Here is a 17,952-nt window from a genome sequence, read left to right as displayed (position 1 = left end):
TAAATATTTCTGGTACATTCCCCAAAAATGCCTAAAGTCAACCTTTTGTGAAGCACCACAGCACATTGGACAAATATATGGCAAATATAAATCCAATAAGGATGGTGTTTAAGAGATAGATGGGAGGGGTTGAATGGAGCTTAAGGTTGGGACTAATAACAAGATAACCAATGTAAAACATATGGGTCTGTAAAATATATTTAGATTCAGAACATTTGTGAAACAGCAGTTACAAATATATTGCAAAAAGAAATCAAACTGGATTGCCAGGACTAAAAACAAACTAAATATAACTATCGTAAAATAGATAGTGTCTGTAAAATGTGTATGGTACGTATAAGCTGGAAGTAGAGTTTGCGGGGGAAAAATAATGGTATTTTTTTTTTAAATGATTTTCTTTTTAAGTGTGTGTATATATATTACACGCACACATTCAAAAGGGGTCACTTAAGAATTGGGGTCACTTAAGAATTGGGGTCACTTAAGAATTGGGGTCACTTAGAATGTCCTTGTTTTTGAAAGAAAAGCTATTTTTTTGTCCATTAAAATAACATCAAAATGATCCGAAATATAGTGTAGACATGGTTAATGTTGTAAATTACTATTGTAGCTGGAAACGGCTGATTTTGAATGGAATATCTACATAGGCTTACAGAGGCCCATTATCAGCAACCATCACTCCTGTGTTCCAATGGCACGTTGTGTTAACTAATCCAAATTTTTCATTTTAAAAGCCTAATTGATCATTAGAAAAACCTTTTGCAAATTTATTAACACAACTAAAACTGTTGTCCTGATTAAAGAATCAACAAAACTGGCCTTCTTTAGACTAGTTGAGTATCCGGAGCATCAGCACTTGTGGGTTCAATTACAGTCTCCAAATGGCCAGAAACAAAGCACTTTCTTCTGAAACTTATTAGTCTATTCTTGTTCTGATAAATGAAGGTGACTCCGGGATGCTGGCCAACACACACACATATACACACGTACGTGTGTGTGTGTGTGTGTGTGTGTATATATACACACACACTGCTCAAAAAAATAAAGGGAACACCTAAACAACACAATGTAACTCCAAGTCAATCACACTTCTGTGAAATCAAAGTGTCCACTTAGGAAGCAACACTGATTGACAATAAATTTCACATGCTGTTGTGCAAATGGAATAGACAACAGGTGGAAATTATAGGCAATTAGCAAGACACCCCCAATAAAGGAGTGGTTCTGCAGGTGGTGACCACAGACCACTTCTCAGTTCCTATGCTTCCTGGCTGATGTTTTGGTCACATTTGAATGCTGGCGGTGCTTTCACTCTAGTGGTAGCATGAGTCTACAACCCACACAAGTGGCTCGGGTATTTCAGCTCATCCAGGATGGCACATCAATGCGAGCTGTGGCAAGAAGGTTTGCTGTGTCTGTCAGCGTGGTGTCCAGAGCATGGAAGCGCTACCAGGAGACAGGCCAGTACATCAGGAGACGTGGAGGAGGCCGTAGGAGGGCAACAACCCAGCAGCAGGACCGCTACCTCCACCTTTGTGCAAGGAGGAGTAGGTGGAGCACTGCCAGAGCCCTGCAAAATGACCTCCAGCAGGCCACAAATGTGCATGTGTCTCAAATGGTCAGAAACAGACTCCATGAGGGTGGTATGAGGGCCTGACGTCCACAGGTGGGGGTTGTGCTTACAGCCAAACACCGTGCAGGACGTTTGGCATTTGCCAGAGAACACCAAGATCGGCAAATTCGCCACTGGCGCCCTGTGCTCTTCACAGATGAAAGCAGGTTCACACTGAGCACATGTGACAGAGTCTGGAGACGCTGTGGAGAACGTTCTGCTGCCTGCAACATCCTCCAGCATGACCGGTTTGGCGGTGGGTCAGTCATGGTGTGGGGTGGCATTTCTTTGGGGGGCCGCACAGCCCTCCATGTGCTCGCCAGAGGTAGCCTGACTGCCATTAGGTACCGAGATGAGATCCTCAGACCCCTTGTGAGACCATATGCTGGTGCGGTTGGCCCTGGGTTCCTCCTAATGCAAGACAATACTAGACCTCATGTGGCTGGAGTGTGTCAGCAGTTCCTGCAAGAGGAAGGCATTTATGCTTTGGACTGGCCCGCCCGTTCCCCAGACCTGAATCCAATTGAGCACATCTGGGACATCATGTCTCGCTCCATCCACTAACGCCACGTTGCACCACAGACTGTCCAGGAGTTGGCGGATGCTTTAGTCCAGGTCTGGGAGGAGATCCCTCAGGAGACCATCTGCCACCTCATCAGGAGCATGCCCAGGCGTTGTAGGGAGGTCATACAGGCACGTGGAGGCCACACACAATACTGAGCCTCATTTTGACTTGTTTTAAGGACATTACATCAAAGTTGGATCAGCCTGTAGTGTGGTTTTCCACTTTAATTTTGAGAGTAACTCCAAATCCAGACCTCCATGGGTTGATAAATTTGATTTCCCATTGATAATTGTGTGTGTGTAATATACACACACACACACACACATAATTGAAGTCAGAAGTTTACATACACCTTAGCAAAATACATTTAAACTCAGTTTTTCATATACACACACACACTGTACATACATACATACATGCATACATACATACATGCGAGTGTGGGGTTAAAAAGGAATTGGCTAAGGAGAAACGTATCAGACCAGTACATTGCCGAGTTACTCCTGGTATGTAAAGTGGTCGGGAGCCGAACCCTGAATAATCAACCATTAGACCAGAAAGACATGAGACTGTGGTCCACACGTTGAAATGGTTAGAAACTCTGAAACTCAACACGAGGTGAAGAAAACAAACTTACCAGACCAGGACACCGCCAGTCTGCAGGTGCAAGTGTAAAGTGTTTGGTAATTTTGACTATGTACCCGAGGAAGAGGAGAAGAAAACTCCCCTCTCAATCACTGGTACAGCTAAGTAACTGTTCTTCGGAAACAGCTCATTGTGAAGGAAGGACATTGTGACCTCTGGTGGACAATCAGAGCATGTACAAGTGGCCCACAGGAAACAACTTTCTGAGAGGGCTTGGTTCCGACCGAGATAAACAACGAACTAAATGCATTCAACACGTAAATACATTAATTATTTTCTTATTCCAAATGGGTGGCCGTTCATGTGCAAGGCACATGATTAATGTGAGGACAGTCCTAGAATGTATCCACGATAAATGTCAGTTTCTCTATCTATTTTCCCCACCCCCTTCTCCATCACTGTGTAATAAGCTGTCATATCTTGTCAGTCCACTAGGGACCTTTGTCTCATGTAAATGTGTATTCTGTGTTATTTAGTTCGCTAGTAAATAAATAATTAAACCAATTTGTGCAGTACTGAATAATGCTCAAGGCTGGGGTTTGTGCAGATCCAAGAAGGTTACGAGTATTCAGAATGAGAATTGATATGAGGTAATGATTTAATAATTGACTGTTATCAATATATAACTTATAGATCGTCTAGAGTTTAATTCGGGAGATTTTAACTCATTTAAAAATGTATTCTGTGGTGCCCCAAATTCCTAATGAGTTAAGTGTTACATGATTCATTTAATTGGGTGGCTAGGAGCCACAATGTGTTATGTGCTCAATGGTTCAGAGGGGTTGGGTTAAATGCGGAAGACACATTTCGGTTGAATGCATTCAGTTTGCAACTGGCTAGGTATCCCCTTACTTGTCCTACATACACACACTTTAACAGTCATTCAAACATTATGCAAATGTATGTACATCCCCATTTGTGGCCTGCGATGATTGTGGAGAGATAGACAGCCCAGTTATTCAAATAAGATGTGGTTACCAAATTGAGATTAGCCTCGGTGTGTTTGTCTCTCTGTGAGATTAGAGATTGGACTGAAGATGCAGCAGCCAACCTAAAAGAAACAACAGTGGGTGCAGAACAAGTCCCTTTTCTCTACTGTTAACCAGAGATCTGTTTGGCCAGTGTGTTAGAGGGGACCCTCTGACCTTACCTTACACAGCACCTACCCCAGGGGTGCTGACAGGGATTTGGGAAACCAAGCCAATTCTGGAATGAATTTTAAATCTGACACTTGGTGACAACATCAGGTTTTGGTCTAAGGGCCAGGTTGCTAACTGGTTTTATGAGCCAACTCTGGCATCAATCTCCCCAATTGTAAACATAACCCATACTTTATAACAGCTGCTTTTCCTGGGTCAGTGTTCAGAGGTCAATTTTGGCACTAGTATGAATTGATTGCATGCAGCATACCTAGCCTTTAGCGAAGCAGAATTGCATCATATTGAGCAGACAATCCAGGTTTGAAACTCGATCATTTAAATTCATCATTGGCTCCCTATTCTGTTGCCGTTCCATATTCAGTGCCTGTTATATGAATCTCTCTCTGTCCTAGTAGCTGATGCTGTTGTTCAGATCTGAAAGATTTGGATGGGTGTAGAGAATATGGTAGTAGCTTCACCTTTGCCCTCTGATAGAGTAAATGGATAAATTTTGCCATATTGCCTAAACAATACACATTCCTTTCAGATCTACAAGAGTACCTAAAGGATAGGGCCTATAGGGCTGTTTCTGAAGCAGCCTTTTGTGGACCTCTTGTGAACTTGTGGGATAAGTGAAGCCATTTACCTTGTAGCTGCTGCTGTAGATGCTGCTGTTCCAGGGCCAGAGTTGACAGGGTGTAAGTGCAGAATTCCAGGTTCTCCAGGGTCTGCAGACAGGACGTCTCGTCCTCATCCTCGTCCTCCTCCTCTTCCTCCAGCATGGCCCTCAGCTCTGAGGCTGTGTGGGCGTACGCCTCCATGTCCTTCTCCACCTCCTGCAGCCGCAGCAGCAGCCTGTACTCCTCCTTTTGCTGCATCTCTCTTTGCCTCTCAATCTTGATATCCCTGTCCATCTCAAGGTGCTGCTCCATCTCCTTCTCTTGCTCCAGAGCTAGGTCACCGAAGGCAGGTTCAGATTCTTCTCTCCTCTCAGTCTCTGTCATATACCCCTCCCCCTCCTCGCAGGTGTAGAAGAGGGGTCCAAAGGGCTGGAGGTTGTTAAGGGGAGGGGATGGTTGCCGGGGACAGGGTGGGCGAGGCGCAGGGCGTGCCGGTTTGTAGGGAGCTCGAACTGGGGGGTGGAGGATTCTTGGACGAGGGGAGGGGGACGAAGGGTTTTGCACCTCTCCAGGGAGGACGATGAGGAAGAGGGTTGGAGGAGGGTCAGTTGGGAGTGAGAGGAGCCTCGCATGATGTCGCTCTCGCTACTGAAGTCCATTATGGAAAAGTGACGGGAGATGTTGGATTGTCGGCTTCCATTGTCCTCGGCAGCAGCCCCAACAACATCCCCAGCAGCAGCCCCGACAAAATCGACCCCTCCGTGCCCCGGCAGGCTCCTCTCAAACTGCAAGAGCTGCTGGGATAACTTGGTCTCCAGGTCACCGACTGATGTTGCCAGGGAATCCAAGGTGAGGGAAGCGGGCAGGAGACCATTGGAGCATTGTCCCTTCCGCTGGGACAGCGCCCTGCGCTCACCACGGCAACCAAGTAGCAAGTCTGCATCATTGACGCTGGAGTGGCGGGTCAGCTTTTTCTGCCTGTGGCCCTTCACCACTAGACTTAACAATTCCTTGCCCAGACTAGGACCTTTTCCATTACTGGTGGCGCCCTCTAGTGCTCCGAGGTAGTGGCCGTTACCTTTGGACCAGGCTGACTGGGTGCTAGGTGTAGCTAGGCTAAGGGCTCTGTTGAGTAGTGGTGGTAGGGTCGTATCAGGGTGGCTAGTCCTACTACCATTATTGGTGGCGTTAGGGCTGATGTGATGCCTGTGGCCCAGAGATGGCACACTAGGTCGAGGGAGAAGCCTGGGCCTTGCCTGAGGGACAGAGTTGGGTCTCTGGGGCCCATGGGGGGCTGTAGGCCTGTGAGGTTGCGCTTTAGCCCCATCTCTTCTCTCCCCCCTGTCCTGGGTCTGGTCCTCTGCAGTCTCCTGGGAAAGACTCTCGCTGACAGAGTCCCCCTGCCACATTCTTTCTTCCACCCTATCAAAGTAATCCAGGTCCCACACAGTGTGGTCCTCTTGGGGTCTCCACTCAGAACCGTACTTTTTCTGGCTATGGTCCTGTTGACCGGAGTTGCAGTCCAAGGTGTAGCTGCTATACTCCTCTAGCTCTTCCATTTTTACAGCTTCCATGTCTTCCCTCATGTTTTGCCCATAATCCTCAATCTTGACAAAGCGATGAGGAAAGACCCCACATCGCCCTCTCAGCTCGCCCGACAGCCAACCATCCTCCAGGGTGTTCACCACCCGGATACGGTCCCCCACGTCAAATTCCAACTCTCCTGGCTCCATGGCCCGAAAGTCGTGCAGTGCTACCCCATATACCCCATCCTCCTCCTCTTCTTCATCCTCCCCGGAGAACACCTCCTCAATCCCTTTCCTACTACTGTAGGGCTCATAGGTCAAAGGTTCAGTCTTGTAGTTCATGGGGTCAACCTCTGTATCATGTGGGGTCCTCAGGGGCCCCAGAAGCTCCACGAATCCCTCAGGAAACACCCCCCTGCGTCCGACCAGCTCTCCCTGGAACCAGCCAGGCTCGGGTAGGCCGATAATGGTGATAAGGTCCCCCTTGCAGAAGTCTAACTCCTCATGGAGCTGTGCATGGAGGTCCATGAGTGCCCTGGCCTGGCCGAAGGCATATGGGGGTAGCTCGGAAGCCTGGGCCTGGGCGCTGCGCTCCGACAGCTGCCTGGAGTGACCCGACAGGTGGAGCTCTTTCACGCAGGACACAGGGAAGAGGCCACGAGCGCCCCAGGCATTACGCCCCCTCTGCCAGGTCGTCCCTGGGTCCACGCTGCTCTCGGCTGCCACCACGTCACCTAACGAGAGAGAGGGAGGGGAGAGCAAAAGAACAGAGACGAGAGGAAGAAGATTAAGGTATTAAGAAATAAAGAGAGGGAAGAATGAGGAAGAGCAAGAAGAGAAGAAGTCAGATGAGATATTGTATGGCTTGAGAATTCTGTCACAGCAGGTGGTGGAAATGTAACTCGACTCTGGGCATCATTTGTGACCCGTTTCAGGAAACTAGGCGTATATCACGAGTCACACCTTCACAGGAGACAAACTTGTATTCCATCTGTAAATATAACAAACTTGTAACAAACTTAATGCCATCTTTAAATATGAATAAAATGGTTAAATTACAAGCCTAGTTGGTTTAGCCACAGAAAAAGTGAGCAACCTTCCCGCTAGCCATGATTGGCAGAGATAATGAGTGTGCTGGAAATGCCCAAGAGACGAGTTTGGATTGGTCTGCCATTAGGGCTGGACCGTATAACGTATTTTATGATATACTGGTATTGATGCAGGGACCGGTTTGGGTTTTTACTTTACCTTCTGATATACCGGTATTTGAATGTTTGGTTTGTTAAATGTGATACGCCATGTGCAGTATCAATTTTTATAGCTTACTTAGCTACTTGGGTCATCTCTCTCAGCTCCTTCTCTCCGTGCCACTTTCCACATAGACCTAGCCACGCCTCCTGTCAGTCAAGGAGCCCATTTGATGTTCCTCAACCGCGAGACACTAGCATTCAGTCTGCATGGTCAATGCAGCACATGCAACAATGTTGATGACAACAATGCTGTTTTCACTTTGCTTAATATAAATATACTAGCGATCTATTAAGACACTATTAGTTTGTGTTTCTTACATCAGCAAACAGCTAGTTTGTCTTTTCTTAGCAAGTTACCCTAAATCTTGTGAGATGCTAATTGTTAGCCGCTAATGCTAATAGCTAGCTAGCTAATAAATGTACTGAGTAAGAGGAAATGTAGCTAGCTAATACAGCCTGATAATACCAGTGATGGCATAGACCTAAATCAGCATGTTGTTTGTGCAACAGTATCTTCTAAATCAAAGAGGAATATGCAAAGCAAGAATATGTTAGCTACATGAAGTAGCTAAGAGAAAACATGCAATGTAGCCAAAGCTTAACCTCTTAAGTCGACCCTCTACTTTTTTGAACATTCTGTTAAAAATCGCGCAACATTTCAGCGCCCTGCTACTCATGCCAGGAATATAGTATATGCATTTGCTTAGTCTGTGTGGATAGAAAACACTCAGACGTTTATAAAACTGGTTAAATCACTGCTGTGGCTTTACCAGAACGGCATTTACATCGAAAAGCACAGGAAAAACTGATCACTGAAAATGGGAAAATATATCCATGCGCTACTTGAACCCATTGATAAAGGTGAACCACAATTAATTGACTGAGGTTGCAGTACCTACAGCTTCCACACGGTGTCTAGAGTCTTGTCATTTCCCTTCAAGTTTTTTCTTGGTCAAACACATGCAGGGCACCGTATCTCCTCGGGTCTAGGACCGGATATTTTCGTTGAGTTTCTAGCCGGACATTTTTCCAGACGGACAGCTAATGATCTTTACATCGCCTCCTGATGAATTTTATCGCTTATTAACGTTTACTAATACCTAAAGTTGCATTACAAACGTATTTCGAAGTGTTTTGTGAAAGTTTATCGTCGACTTTTTGAATTTTAAAAAATGACGTTACGTTTTGAAACTATGTTTTTTCGTTTATCACACAGTCTACATATAACGATATCTAGGCTTTATATGGACCGATTTAATCGAAATAAAGACCCAAATAGTGTTTATGGGACATCTAGGAGTGCCAACAAAGAAGATGGTGAAAGGTAATGAATGTTTTCTATTTTATTGTGCGGTTTGTGTAACGCCGAAATGCTAATTATTTTGTTTACGTTCCCTGTGGGTCTTTTTGGGTGTTACATGCTATCAGATAATAGCTTCTCATGCTTTCGCCGAAAAGCATTTTAAAAATCTGACTTGTTGCCTGGATTCACAACGAGTGTAGCTTTAATTCGATACCCTGCATGTGTATTTTAATGAACTTTTGAGTTTTAACTAATACTATTAGCATTTAGCGTAGCGCATTTGCATTTCCAGAGCTCTAGTTGGGACGCAAGCGTCCCGAGTAGAAGCAACAGGTTAAAGGGTCCCCTAGGAAATACGTATGAACACTTAATTCCTACCTTGTCACAATAACTCCTCCTTGGCATTTTCCTTCGCTGTCATCTCAAACAACACTGTATTCAAAGTACCCACTATTATATTCTAACTACGGTATATAATTAGACTAGTCATTCTATTTCCATGATTCCAACAGTTTTGCTTGAATTCGCAAGTCAAATCGCAATTATTTTAGTGGTCATATCATTGGTGCACAGTGATGTCATTACTTGTTGTCTTCAAACCGGTTTCTTTCAGTCAATACGTCCCGCGAAATGGCCCATCTCAGGTTTGTGTTACAAACAAACCAGTTGATTGCAATGAAACCAAACATGACTGCAAAAGTCACGTTCTGTGTGGGTTAATTACCTGGAATGTGTAGTCGAAAATGGAATGAGACAGAATTTACGACACAAGCGGTTCACAAAATGTTTCTTGTTAGGCTATAAAAACGGATTTTATCAAACAAAAGATCATTCATTGTGTAACAATGAGCATTGGGATTGCAAACAGACGAAGATCGTCAAAGGTAAACTTAGTATGTGTATGTATGTGATTTTGTTACGCCTGTGCTGGTTGAATTTTTTTTTTTTATGGGGCTCTATCCTCATATAATCGTATTCTTTCGCAGTAAATTATTTTTTAAATCTGACAAAGCAGTTGGATTAGCAAGATTCTAGGCTTTCGATACACGTGAGACACTTATGTTAAACATTCATGAAAATACAACTATTTATGTAGCGATCACCGTATGTTGTGGAATTTCAGCCCGCAACCAGGTTCCGTGCTCAGAGAGGTTAAGAACAAATTCTTATTTACAAGGACAGCCTACTGAACTCCAGTCTCCCGTGTGCCCGCACCACACAGGGATAATTTTTAGCTAAATAGCCCAGTACTGTAGCCTACTCCAGACCGTCACGTTGTACAGCGCCATATTTTCCGTTCCATCCTAATGGAAACCCAGAGGGTTTATAATATTATTAATATTAATCAAATTAATTAAGCAAAATTTCTTAATCAGTGCCATATACTATGTTCATACAAAAAAAGGTTTTACATTCTCTAGTATAGACACTATTGAAGGCTATCAACTGCTTCCCAAAGATGCTCTCTGGTGGTCAAACTAGCACTAACGAGCATTAATGGTACCAGTGGTTGGCACTTAAATAACGTGCCATAGATTTCTGCGGCACCATGCAAGCTGTGCTGCAGTACACTGCAACTTTTAAAGGACAAACCACTGTATATAAGCCAATGTATGACTGTGATCATTGCCTTTGTTTGTTTGATTGTATTGACATTCCCAGAGTTAGTTAGTGCTGCTGTACACTGCAACTTTTTAAAGGACGAACCACTCTATAGAGGTCCTGGATGGCAGGGAGCTCAGCCTTGTATTTAAAAAAAAATTGTATTTCACCTTTATTTAACCAGGTAGGCAAGTTGAGAACAAGTTCTCATTTACAATTGCGACCTGGCCAAGATAAAGCAAAGCAGTTTGACAAATACAACAACACAGAGTTACACATGGAGTAAAACAAACATAGTCAATAATACAGTAGAAAAATAAGTCTATATACAATGTGAGCAAGTGAGGTGAGATTAGGGAGGTAAAGGCAAAAAAAGGCCATGGTGGCGAAGTAAATACAATATAGCAAGTAAAACACTGGAAAGCCTTAGTGATTTACTGGGCCGTACGCTCTACCCTCTGTAGCGTCTTGCGGTCAGATGCCAAGTGGTGATGCAGCCAGTCGATATGCTCTCAATGGTGCAACTGTTGAACTTTGAGGTGCCATGCCAAATCTTTTCAGCCTCCTGAGGGGAAAGAGACTGGCCAAATAATATTCACAGTGGTTATAGAGGGTGCAACTGGTCAGCACCTCAGTTGGCTTTTCATAGCTAAGCATTGAGGTAGAGATAGCAGGTGCGGTAGAGCGAGTGAGGGATAGAGAGAGGGTTGAAAAATCAGGTCCAGGATTGGGTAGCACGTCTGGTGAATAGGTCAGGCAGAACAGCAGAAACTGGATCAGCAGCACGACAAGGTTGCACATTCTGTGAACAGGAAGAACCCACTCAAGTCGAGTATCGTGACAAAAGCCTGGCAAGACATGATGCATGATGGGAGAGCACTATCAAGCCAGTGACTTTAGGTTAAAGGCAGAGAATCCCAGTGGAGAGGGGGGAGCCCACCAGGCAGACAGCAAGGGTGATTTGTCACTCCAGTGCCTTGCCATTCAACTTTGCACCACGGAGCCAGACTACACTCAATCATAAGACCTACTGAAGCAATATGTTTGCAGTAAAGAGTTAAAGGATGAAACAGAGTCTCTCTCACATGGATCGGCAGACCATTCCATAAAAATGTAGCTCTATAGGAGAAAACCCTGCCTCCAGCCCTGTTGAACCGCAGTATGTTGATTTCTTCATCTCTAAATTTGTGCCAGCATTGCCAGCCTTTTTAGGAGATACCAGGGATGTGCTTAAGATAATCAATAACTGTAGATGCGACACCAAAAGCATCTTGGTAACACTTGACGTTCAGGCTCTCTACACTAATATTACACAGTCTTACGAGTGCTCTCTCGCTATCTCAACACTAGACCAGAGGGTGTCTTACCTCTGTCTAACTTTATTCCTAGGGTTATATCCTTCCTGTTTGGCCCTGTCCGGGGGTGTCCTCGGATGGGGCCACAGTGTCTCCTGACCCCTCCTGTCTCAGCCTCCAGTATTTATGCTGCAGTAGTTTATGTGTCGGGGGGCTAGGGTCAGTTTGTTATATCTGGAATACTTCTCCTGTCCTATTCGGTGTCCTGTGTGAATCTAAGTGTGTGTTCTCTAATTCTCTCCTTCTCTCTTTCTTTCTCTCGGAGGACCTGAGCCCTAGGACCATGCCCCAGGACTACCTGACATGATGACTCCTTGCTGTCCCCAGTCCACCTGGCCGTGCTGCTGCTCCAGTTTCAACTGTTCTGCCTTATTATTATTCGACCATGCTGGTCATTTATGAACATTTTAACATCTTGGCCATGTTCTGTTATAATCTCCACCCGACACAGCCAGAAGAGGACTGGCCACCCCACATAGCCTGGTTCCTCTCTAGGTTTCTTCCTAGGTTTTGGCCTTTCTAGGGAGTTTTTCCTAGCCACCGTGCTTCTAAACCTGCATTGCTTGCTGTTTGGGGTTTTAGGCTGGGTTTCTGTACAGCACTTTGAGATATCAGCTGATGTACGAAGGGCTATATAAATACATTTGATTTGATTTGATATTCGGTCTCTCATTGAAAAAGCCCTCGCATCAAATTACTGCCATTATGCGGGCAGTTTCTGCCAATGGGTTTGGGGTATTGTGATGGGAGCTCCATTCTCTCCTAACTATGCAAATGTATTAAAGGGACACTGGGAGGAGACCTTAATTTATGATGTCCAGGAAAAACCCATATTTCCAGAATGTTGCCCTTAGGAAAAGATACATAGATGACAACCTACTGGTATAGAATTGTACTGACGCTCTCCTCTGAGTTAATTTCTTATATTAATTTATCTGACCCAATCTCAAATTCACAGTAGACACAAGTCTGGGAAAAAAATAGATTTCTTGGATCTTATACAGTCCACAAAAACAAAACAACTAATTGGAGTGTACCATCTTCTGCAAGGCGCAGAGTAGACAGACTTTTCCGTGCAGACAGTAACCACCTCGTACACCTCAAGCGGAACATACCGGTGGGTCAATTCCGAAGACTCTGACCTAACTGCAGTACCGACATAGATTTAGAGTGCAAAGCTAATGATGTGCCAACCAGGTTCCCGCCACGCAGGTATGATAAGAATGTCATTGAACAGACCTATACCTGTGCTAGAGAGGAGACTGAACGTCAGTCTACTCGCTGGCACGAATAGAAACCGGGACAGCCCATGTGCCGGTCGCGTCAAATCTATCGTGTTGAAACACTGGAACATCCTCAAAAATGATCCAAATCTATGAGAGTTCACAACATTGCCCCCTTGCCTTTGTTTTCAAACGTGTGCGGAATCTAGCCGATTCCAATATCCACAGAATGCAGCTATCCAAGAAGTGACACATGGCTCCCAGGACTGCCCAATGGTAATTACAAGTGTGGCCACTGTGTACATTGTGACAATACGACCAATACAAACGTTTTTTAAAACCAGAGAGAATACAAAATGCAAAGCTTCATTAATTGTAGCACCACAAATGTCATATACTTGGACAAATCATACAGGTCATTATGATGGCGCCGGAGGAGATAGCTACCGTTTTAAGGGCTCCTAACCAATTGTGCTATTTTGTGTGTGTGTTCACGTTATTTGTAACATATTTTGTAAATGAATGTTTCTGACACTGTGTCTTATGACTGAAAAGAGCTTCTGGATATCAGGACAGCGATTACTCACCTCGTACTGGACAAAGATTTTTTCTTTAACGAGTTGGACATGGATAACGTACAGCTGGCTGGGTTTTTGGTCCATCGGCAAGGTTGTTTTTGTGGACTATAAGAACGGGGCAGCAGGTAGCCTAGTGGTTAGAGCGTTGGGCCAATAACCGAAAGGTTGCTGGTTCGAATCCCCAAGCTGAAGGTAAAACCCCACTGTTCCCCGGGTAGGCCATCATTGTAAATAATAATTTGTTCTTAACCGACTTGCCTAATTAAAGGTTAAATAAAGCGGTTGTTGCTCCTAGGTAAGACTATGGGTGGCGGTCTGATTTCCCTTCATTGGAACTAAGGGGCCCAGCCCGAACCATTAAAACAGAGCCAAACCATTATTCCTCATCCACCAAACTTTACAGTTGGCACTATGCATTGGGGCAAGTTCTCCTGGCATCTGCCAAAACCAGATTCCTCCGTTGGACTGCCAGATGGTGAAATGTGATTCATCACTCAAGAGAACACGTTTACACTGCTCCAGAGTTCAATGGCGGCGAGCTTTACACCACTCCAGCGGATGCTTGGCATTGCGCATAGTGATCTTGGGCTTGTATGCAGCTGCTCAGCCATGGAAACACATTTCATGAAGCTCCTGACCAGTAGTTATTGTGCTGACATTGCTTCCAGAGGCAGTTTGTAACTCGATAGTGAGTGTTGCAACCGCGCTTCAGCACTCGGCTGTGCCGCTCAGCCGTTGTTGCTCCTAGATGTTTCTACTTCACAATAACATCACTTACTGGGGCAGAAATGATCTGAATCTCTTCGAGTCGATCATATTCCACAAATTAATCTTCACGTGGATGGTTCGTGCACCTCTCTTATAACTGGGTAATTTCTATGACTTCTGCTGGGAAGCTGTTGACAACTAAACCCATGCATCACACAGTTGATTAAACTCTGGCAAAAAAAATCTCCTTTTATAATTCCCATCGTTAAGTTTCAAATGAAATCACAGTGCAAATTACAGGTAAAGGTAGGTAAGAGGTTAAAGAGATTAAGCCTTGAGACATGGATTGTGTTTGTGTCATTCAGAGGGTGAATGGGCTAGACAAAAGATTTAAGTACCTTTTGAACAGGGTACGGTAGTAGGTGGCTGGCGCACCAGTTTGTGTCAAGAACTGCAATAACTGCTGGGTTTTTCACGCTCAACAATTTCCCTTTTCGGTCTCATCCTCGCACACTGAATGACGATTACTGTAAGGAATTCTTTCCAAATAATAATTTTAAAAAGGAAATTAAACAAATGTACAGAAAGATCAGTGTGAAGGCCAAATTAGAGGATTAATGTTTTGAGGCTATTAAATCTTTTCAGTCTGGAAAAACCCTAAGGCTTGATGGCATACTTGTCGAGGTATAGCCTTTTTTTATATACTAAAAAGTCCATTGTTAGCTTGTTTTAACTATCCCTATGGAAATGGTAGTCTGTCAGGTACTCCTCAGGAAGGTCTATTATTAAAACAAGATGGCAAATATAAAGATCCAGTTTATCTTAAAAACTGGATGCCTCTTACACTTCAATGTTGTGATGTAAAAACTCTAAATGCATAGCAAAATGCATAGCACTCAATGAATTAAAAAGGTTTTTACCAGGTATTGTTCATCCTGATCAGACAGGTTTTCTACATGGATGATACATTGGAGATAATATACGACTACTACTACTAGAAATAACAACAGAACATCATGAAACATCTAAGAAGCCAGGTCTGGTATTTATAGCGGATTTTAGAAAAGGCCTTTGATGAATTAATACTGGATTTTTAATGCCTGGATATCACAAAATATATGAGCTCTCCACAATGAATTTCAATAGAAAACTTAGACATAGAAGATCCTGCCCTATTTAACTCCTTAGTCAGATCTCAGTTTACTCACATACTTATGGCACTGCCTATTCCTGATGATTCATTGTTCAAATCATGTGAGCAAAAAATATTTTGCTTTATCTTGGATGCTAAAGCAGACAACTCATGCCCATCTATATAATGAATATGAATTGGGTGGGTTGAGATGATTAAATATAAAAGCACTAAACCTCTCTCTGAAAGTTTTACTTCAACCCTAAATGGTTCTCAGATAGATTACTAAGAAAAGCTCATCCATTGTTTAAAAATGGCCTTTTTGCCTTTGTGCTGATTGTCATTTCTCATTTTTGATTAATTAAAAATAAAACATTTTTCAAAGTATCTCTCTCTTTCAAACAAGCATTGCAGAGCTGGCTTCAATGTCATCCCCCTGAAAAGATAGGACAAATATTATGGCAACTCAAATGTTCTGGTTGATAAAATAGCTGTAGTTATGGGAAAGATGTTTGAAAAGTTTTTTTTTTTTTTAAATGTAAATTGGAATGGTAGAGTTATGTTTTTCATGGCAAGGGCTGCTCAATCCAAGATTTACAACCAATTTATTACAGCATTACCCCAAAAATGGAGGAGGCAGGTGGCAGCGGCAGGTGGTAGGGAACTGGTCTGTCTGCCCAATATATAAAGGATCAAATCTAGTGGAGGAATAAAAATAGCATAAATACGAAAGTATACCAGTTTCATTTGAGGACCAGGATGTTGACAGCTGTGCCATACAGATTGCAAGATTTTTGATTCCATGGTACAAGGTGTATGAGTTGGTATGTGACTCACCACCTGGATTTGGTCTTATGTAGCAACATTTGAAATTATTTTTTTCCATTGGATATAAGTAAAGACTCAGAGCTACAAAATGGTATATCATACAGTGCATGTTTGAGGAACAATGGGAAAGTCATTCTGCTTTGAAAGTTGATCAACTTGTAACCTCACTTTTGAGAAAATGGCCTTTTGAATGTTTTGGTAAGTGAAGTTGTCTACACCCATTCAGCAATGTTCACACCCTCTTAAGCTTTAGCCCCACCCATCTCATTTCGCTCTCAGTGTTCAGAGCGCACACTTGACACTCTAGCTGATGATTTGTTTACCTCTGGAAAACATGAATACAGCCTAACCAGCTCTGCTGGCAACAATTTCATTGCGCTTTTTTTGCCGACGTTACTGACACCGGCCATATTCCCTTTGAATATGAACACTTTAGCTTAAGACATGTAGATAGCTAGGTAAACAATGAAGCGATCTAGGTAAACAATGTGTAAGATCGCACATGTCACGTTAGCTAACGAGCCAGCCAGCTAACATTAGCTAGTTAATAACGGACTTGCCTAATTAAATAAAAGGTTACACTAAGAGCATAACATGTCTACACCCTAATTGTAGTCTAGCCAATACCCAAATGGATATTCAGTCAAAATGAAAATCTAATTGATTTTTCAAGACCAGTCTTCATGCTTGTCTCAGAGCAGTGCGAAATGGTGCTAAAATAGTTGTAGGCTATTGCTTCAAATCCAATTGCTTCCAACTTCAATATGCTCTTTAAATAAATAAGACCTACACCACTTTTAACAGCACATTACTCAACACTAGTGAGACTCATGTCGCCTAAGTAAGGCCTAAAGTATATCGAAAACTATGACGTGACTCTCCACAAATAATTACATAGAGGATTGGAGGATTCTAAATTAAAACCAAAAGCCACCTCGTGGGTCTCCCGGTGGCGGCCGGCACGGGTATCGAACCTGCATCTGTAGCAATGTGTTTTGCACTGTGGGAGCCCCCATCCACAAAGTATCAAAATACAGAGAGGTGTTGGTAAAGGTATACTGTCCTGCTAATAGTCCATAATGGGCTATTATAATACTGTACATGGTGTCCAGGTCAGGATAAATAAAACATTTCTTTATTAAATCACTATCAGAAAGAAAGTTGGTACTTATTTATTTTGATCCAAGGCCATGAATGAGTGTCACTCAGCATTACATAGGTGCCGAGTCTATATGACGGTCATTAATTAGATAATATATAACGATATTTGAGGTTATTTTGTTTGTTTTTTTAAACAAAGAGAACAAATGTAATCTGAATAAAGGCCAAAATAATATATTTTTGTTTTTAGAGGGAGAGAAACGCTGGGCCAATTGTGCGCCGCCCATAAATGCCAAAATATAGCCCTGCTAATAGCCATAATGACACTATACAACAAGTAAGTAAGCAACAATGTTTACCTTCATTAGACAATTTTGTTCCAATATTTCTGCAATTCAGTGATCTTTATTCCCTTAGTAATTCATTATGGATCCATAACTAAATTTAAAAAATATTAAATCAGCATTTAGCATGTATTTTCATCATTATTTTATTAACGAAAGCATAAAGATGCTGATGAAGAAATACAGTACTGTACAGTTTATGCTATGACATTTGGATAATAAAGCATTTTGAAGATATAAGCCCCCCTGCATTTGTTTATTAGGCTAAAGCAGAACAGCATGATGGTCCAGACAGCCCTTGCTGTGCCTGGTGAGCAGTTGATCAAGTTCTGTTGTCAGAAGAGGAATGGAAATGTCAGGGTGAACAGACAACTTGATGAACCCGCCAGGTATGTTGACTCCGCCTGTCGGAGGTGGAGTT

The 17,952-nt window shown here is 43.2% G+C and overlaps 1 protein-coding gene across 1 annotated transcript in view; it reads right to left on the bottom strand.

Moving 5' to 3' along the window:
* dnmbp (dynamin binding protein) overlaps positions 1-17,952 on the bottom strand; it is a 121,343-nt gene that overhangs the window by 68,829 nt on the left and 34,562 nt on the right. The window contains 2 exon segments of the mRNA XM_029684431.2: positions 4,608-5,123; positions 5,126-6,841. Of these exon segments, the coding sequence (XP_029540291.2) occupies positions 4,608-5,123; positions 5,126-6,841 (2,232 nt within the window).

The sequence above is a fragment of the Oncorhynchus nerka genome, linkage group LG16, assembly GCF_034236695.1.
Source record: "Oncorhynchus nerka isolate Pitt River linkage group LG16, Oner_Uvic_2.0, whole genome shotgun sequence".
Lineage (NCBI taxonomy): Eukaryota > Metazoa > Chordata > Actinopteri > Salmoniformes > Salmonidae > Oncorhynchus > Oncorhynchus nerka.
Note: the sequence above shows the minus strand (reverse complement) of the source record. Positions and strands in the feature narration are given on the sequence as shown.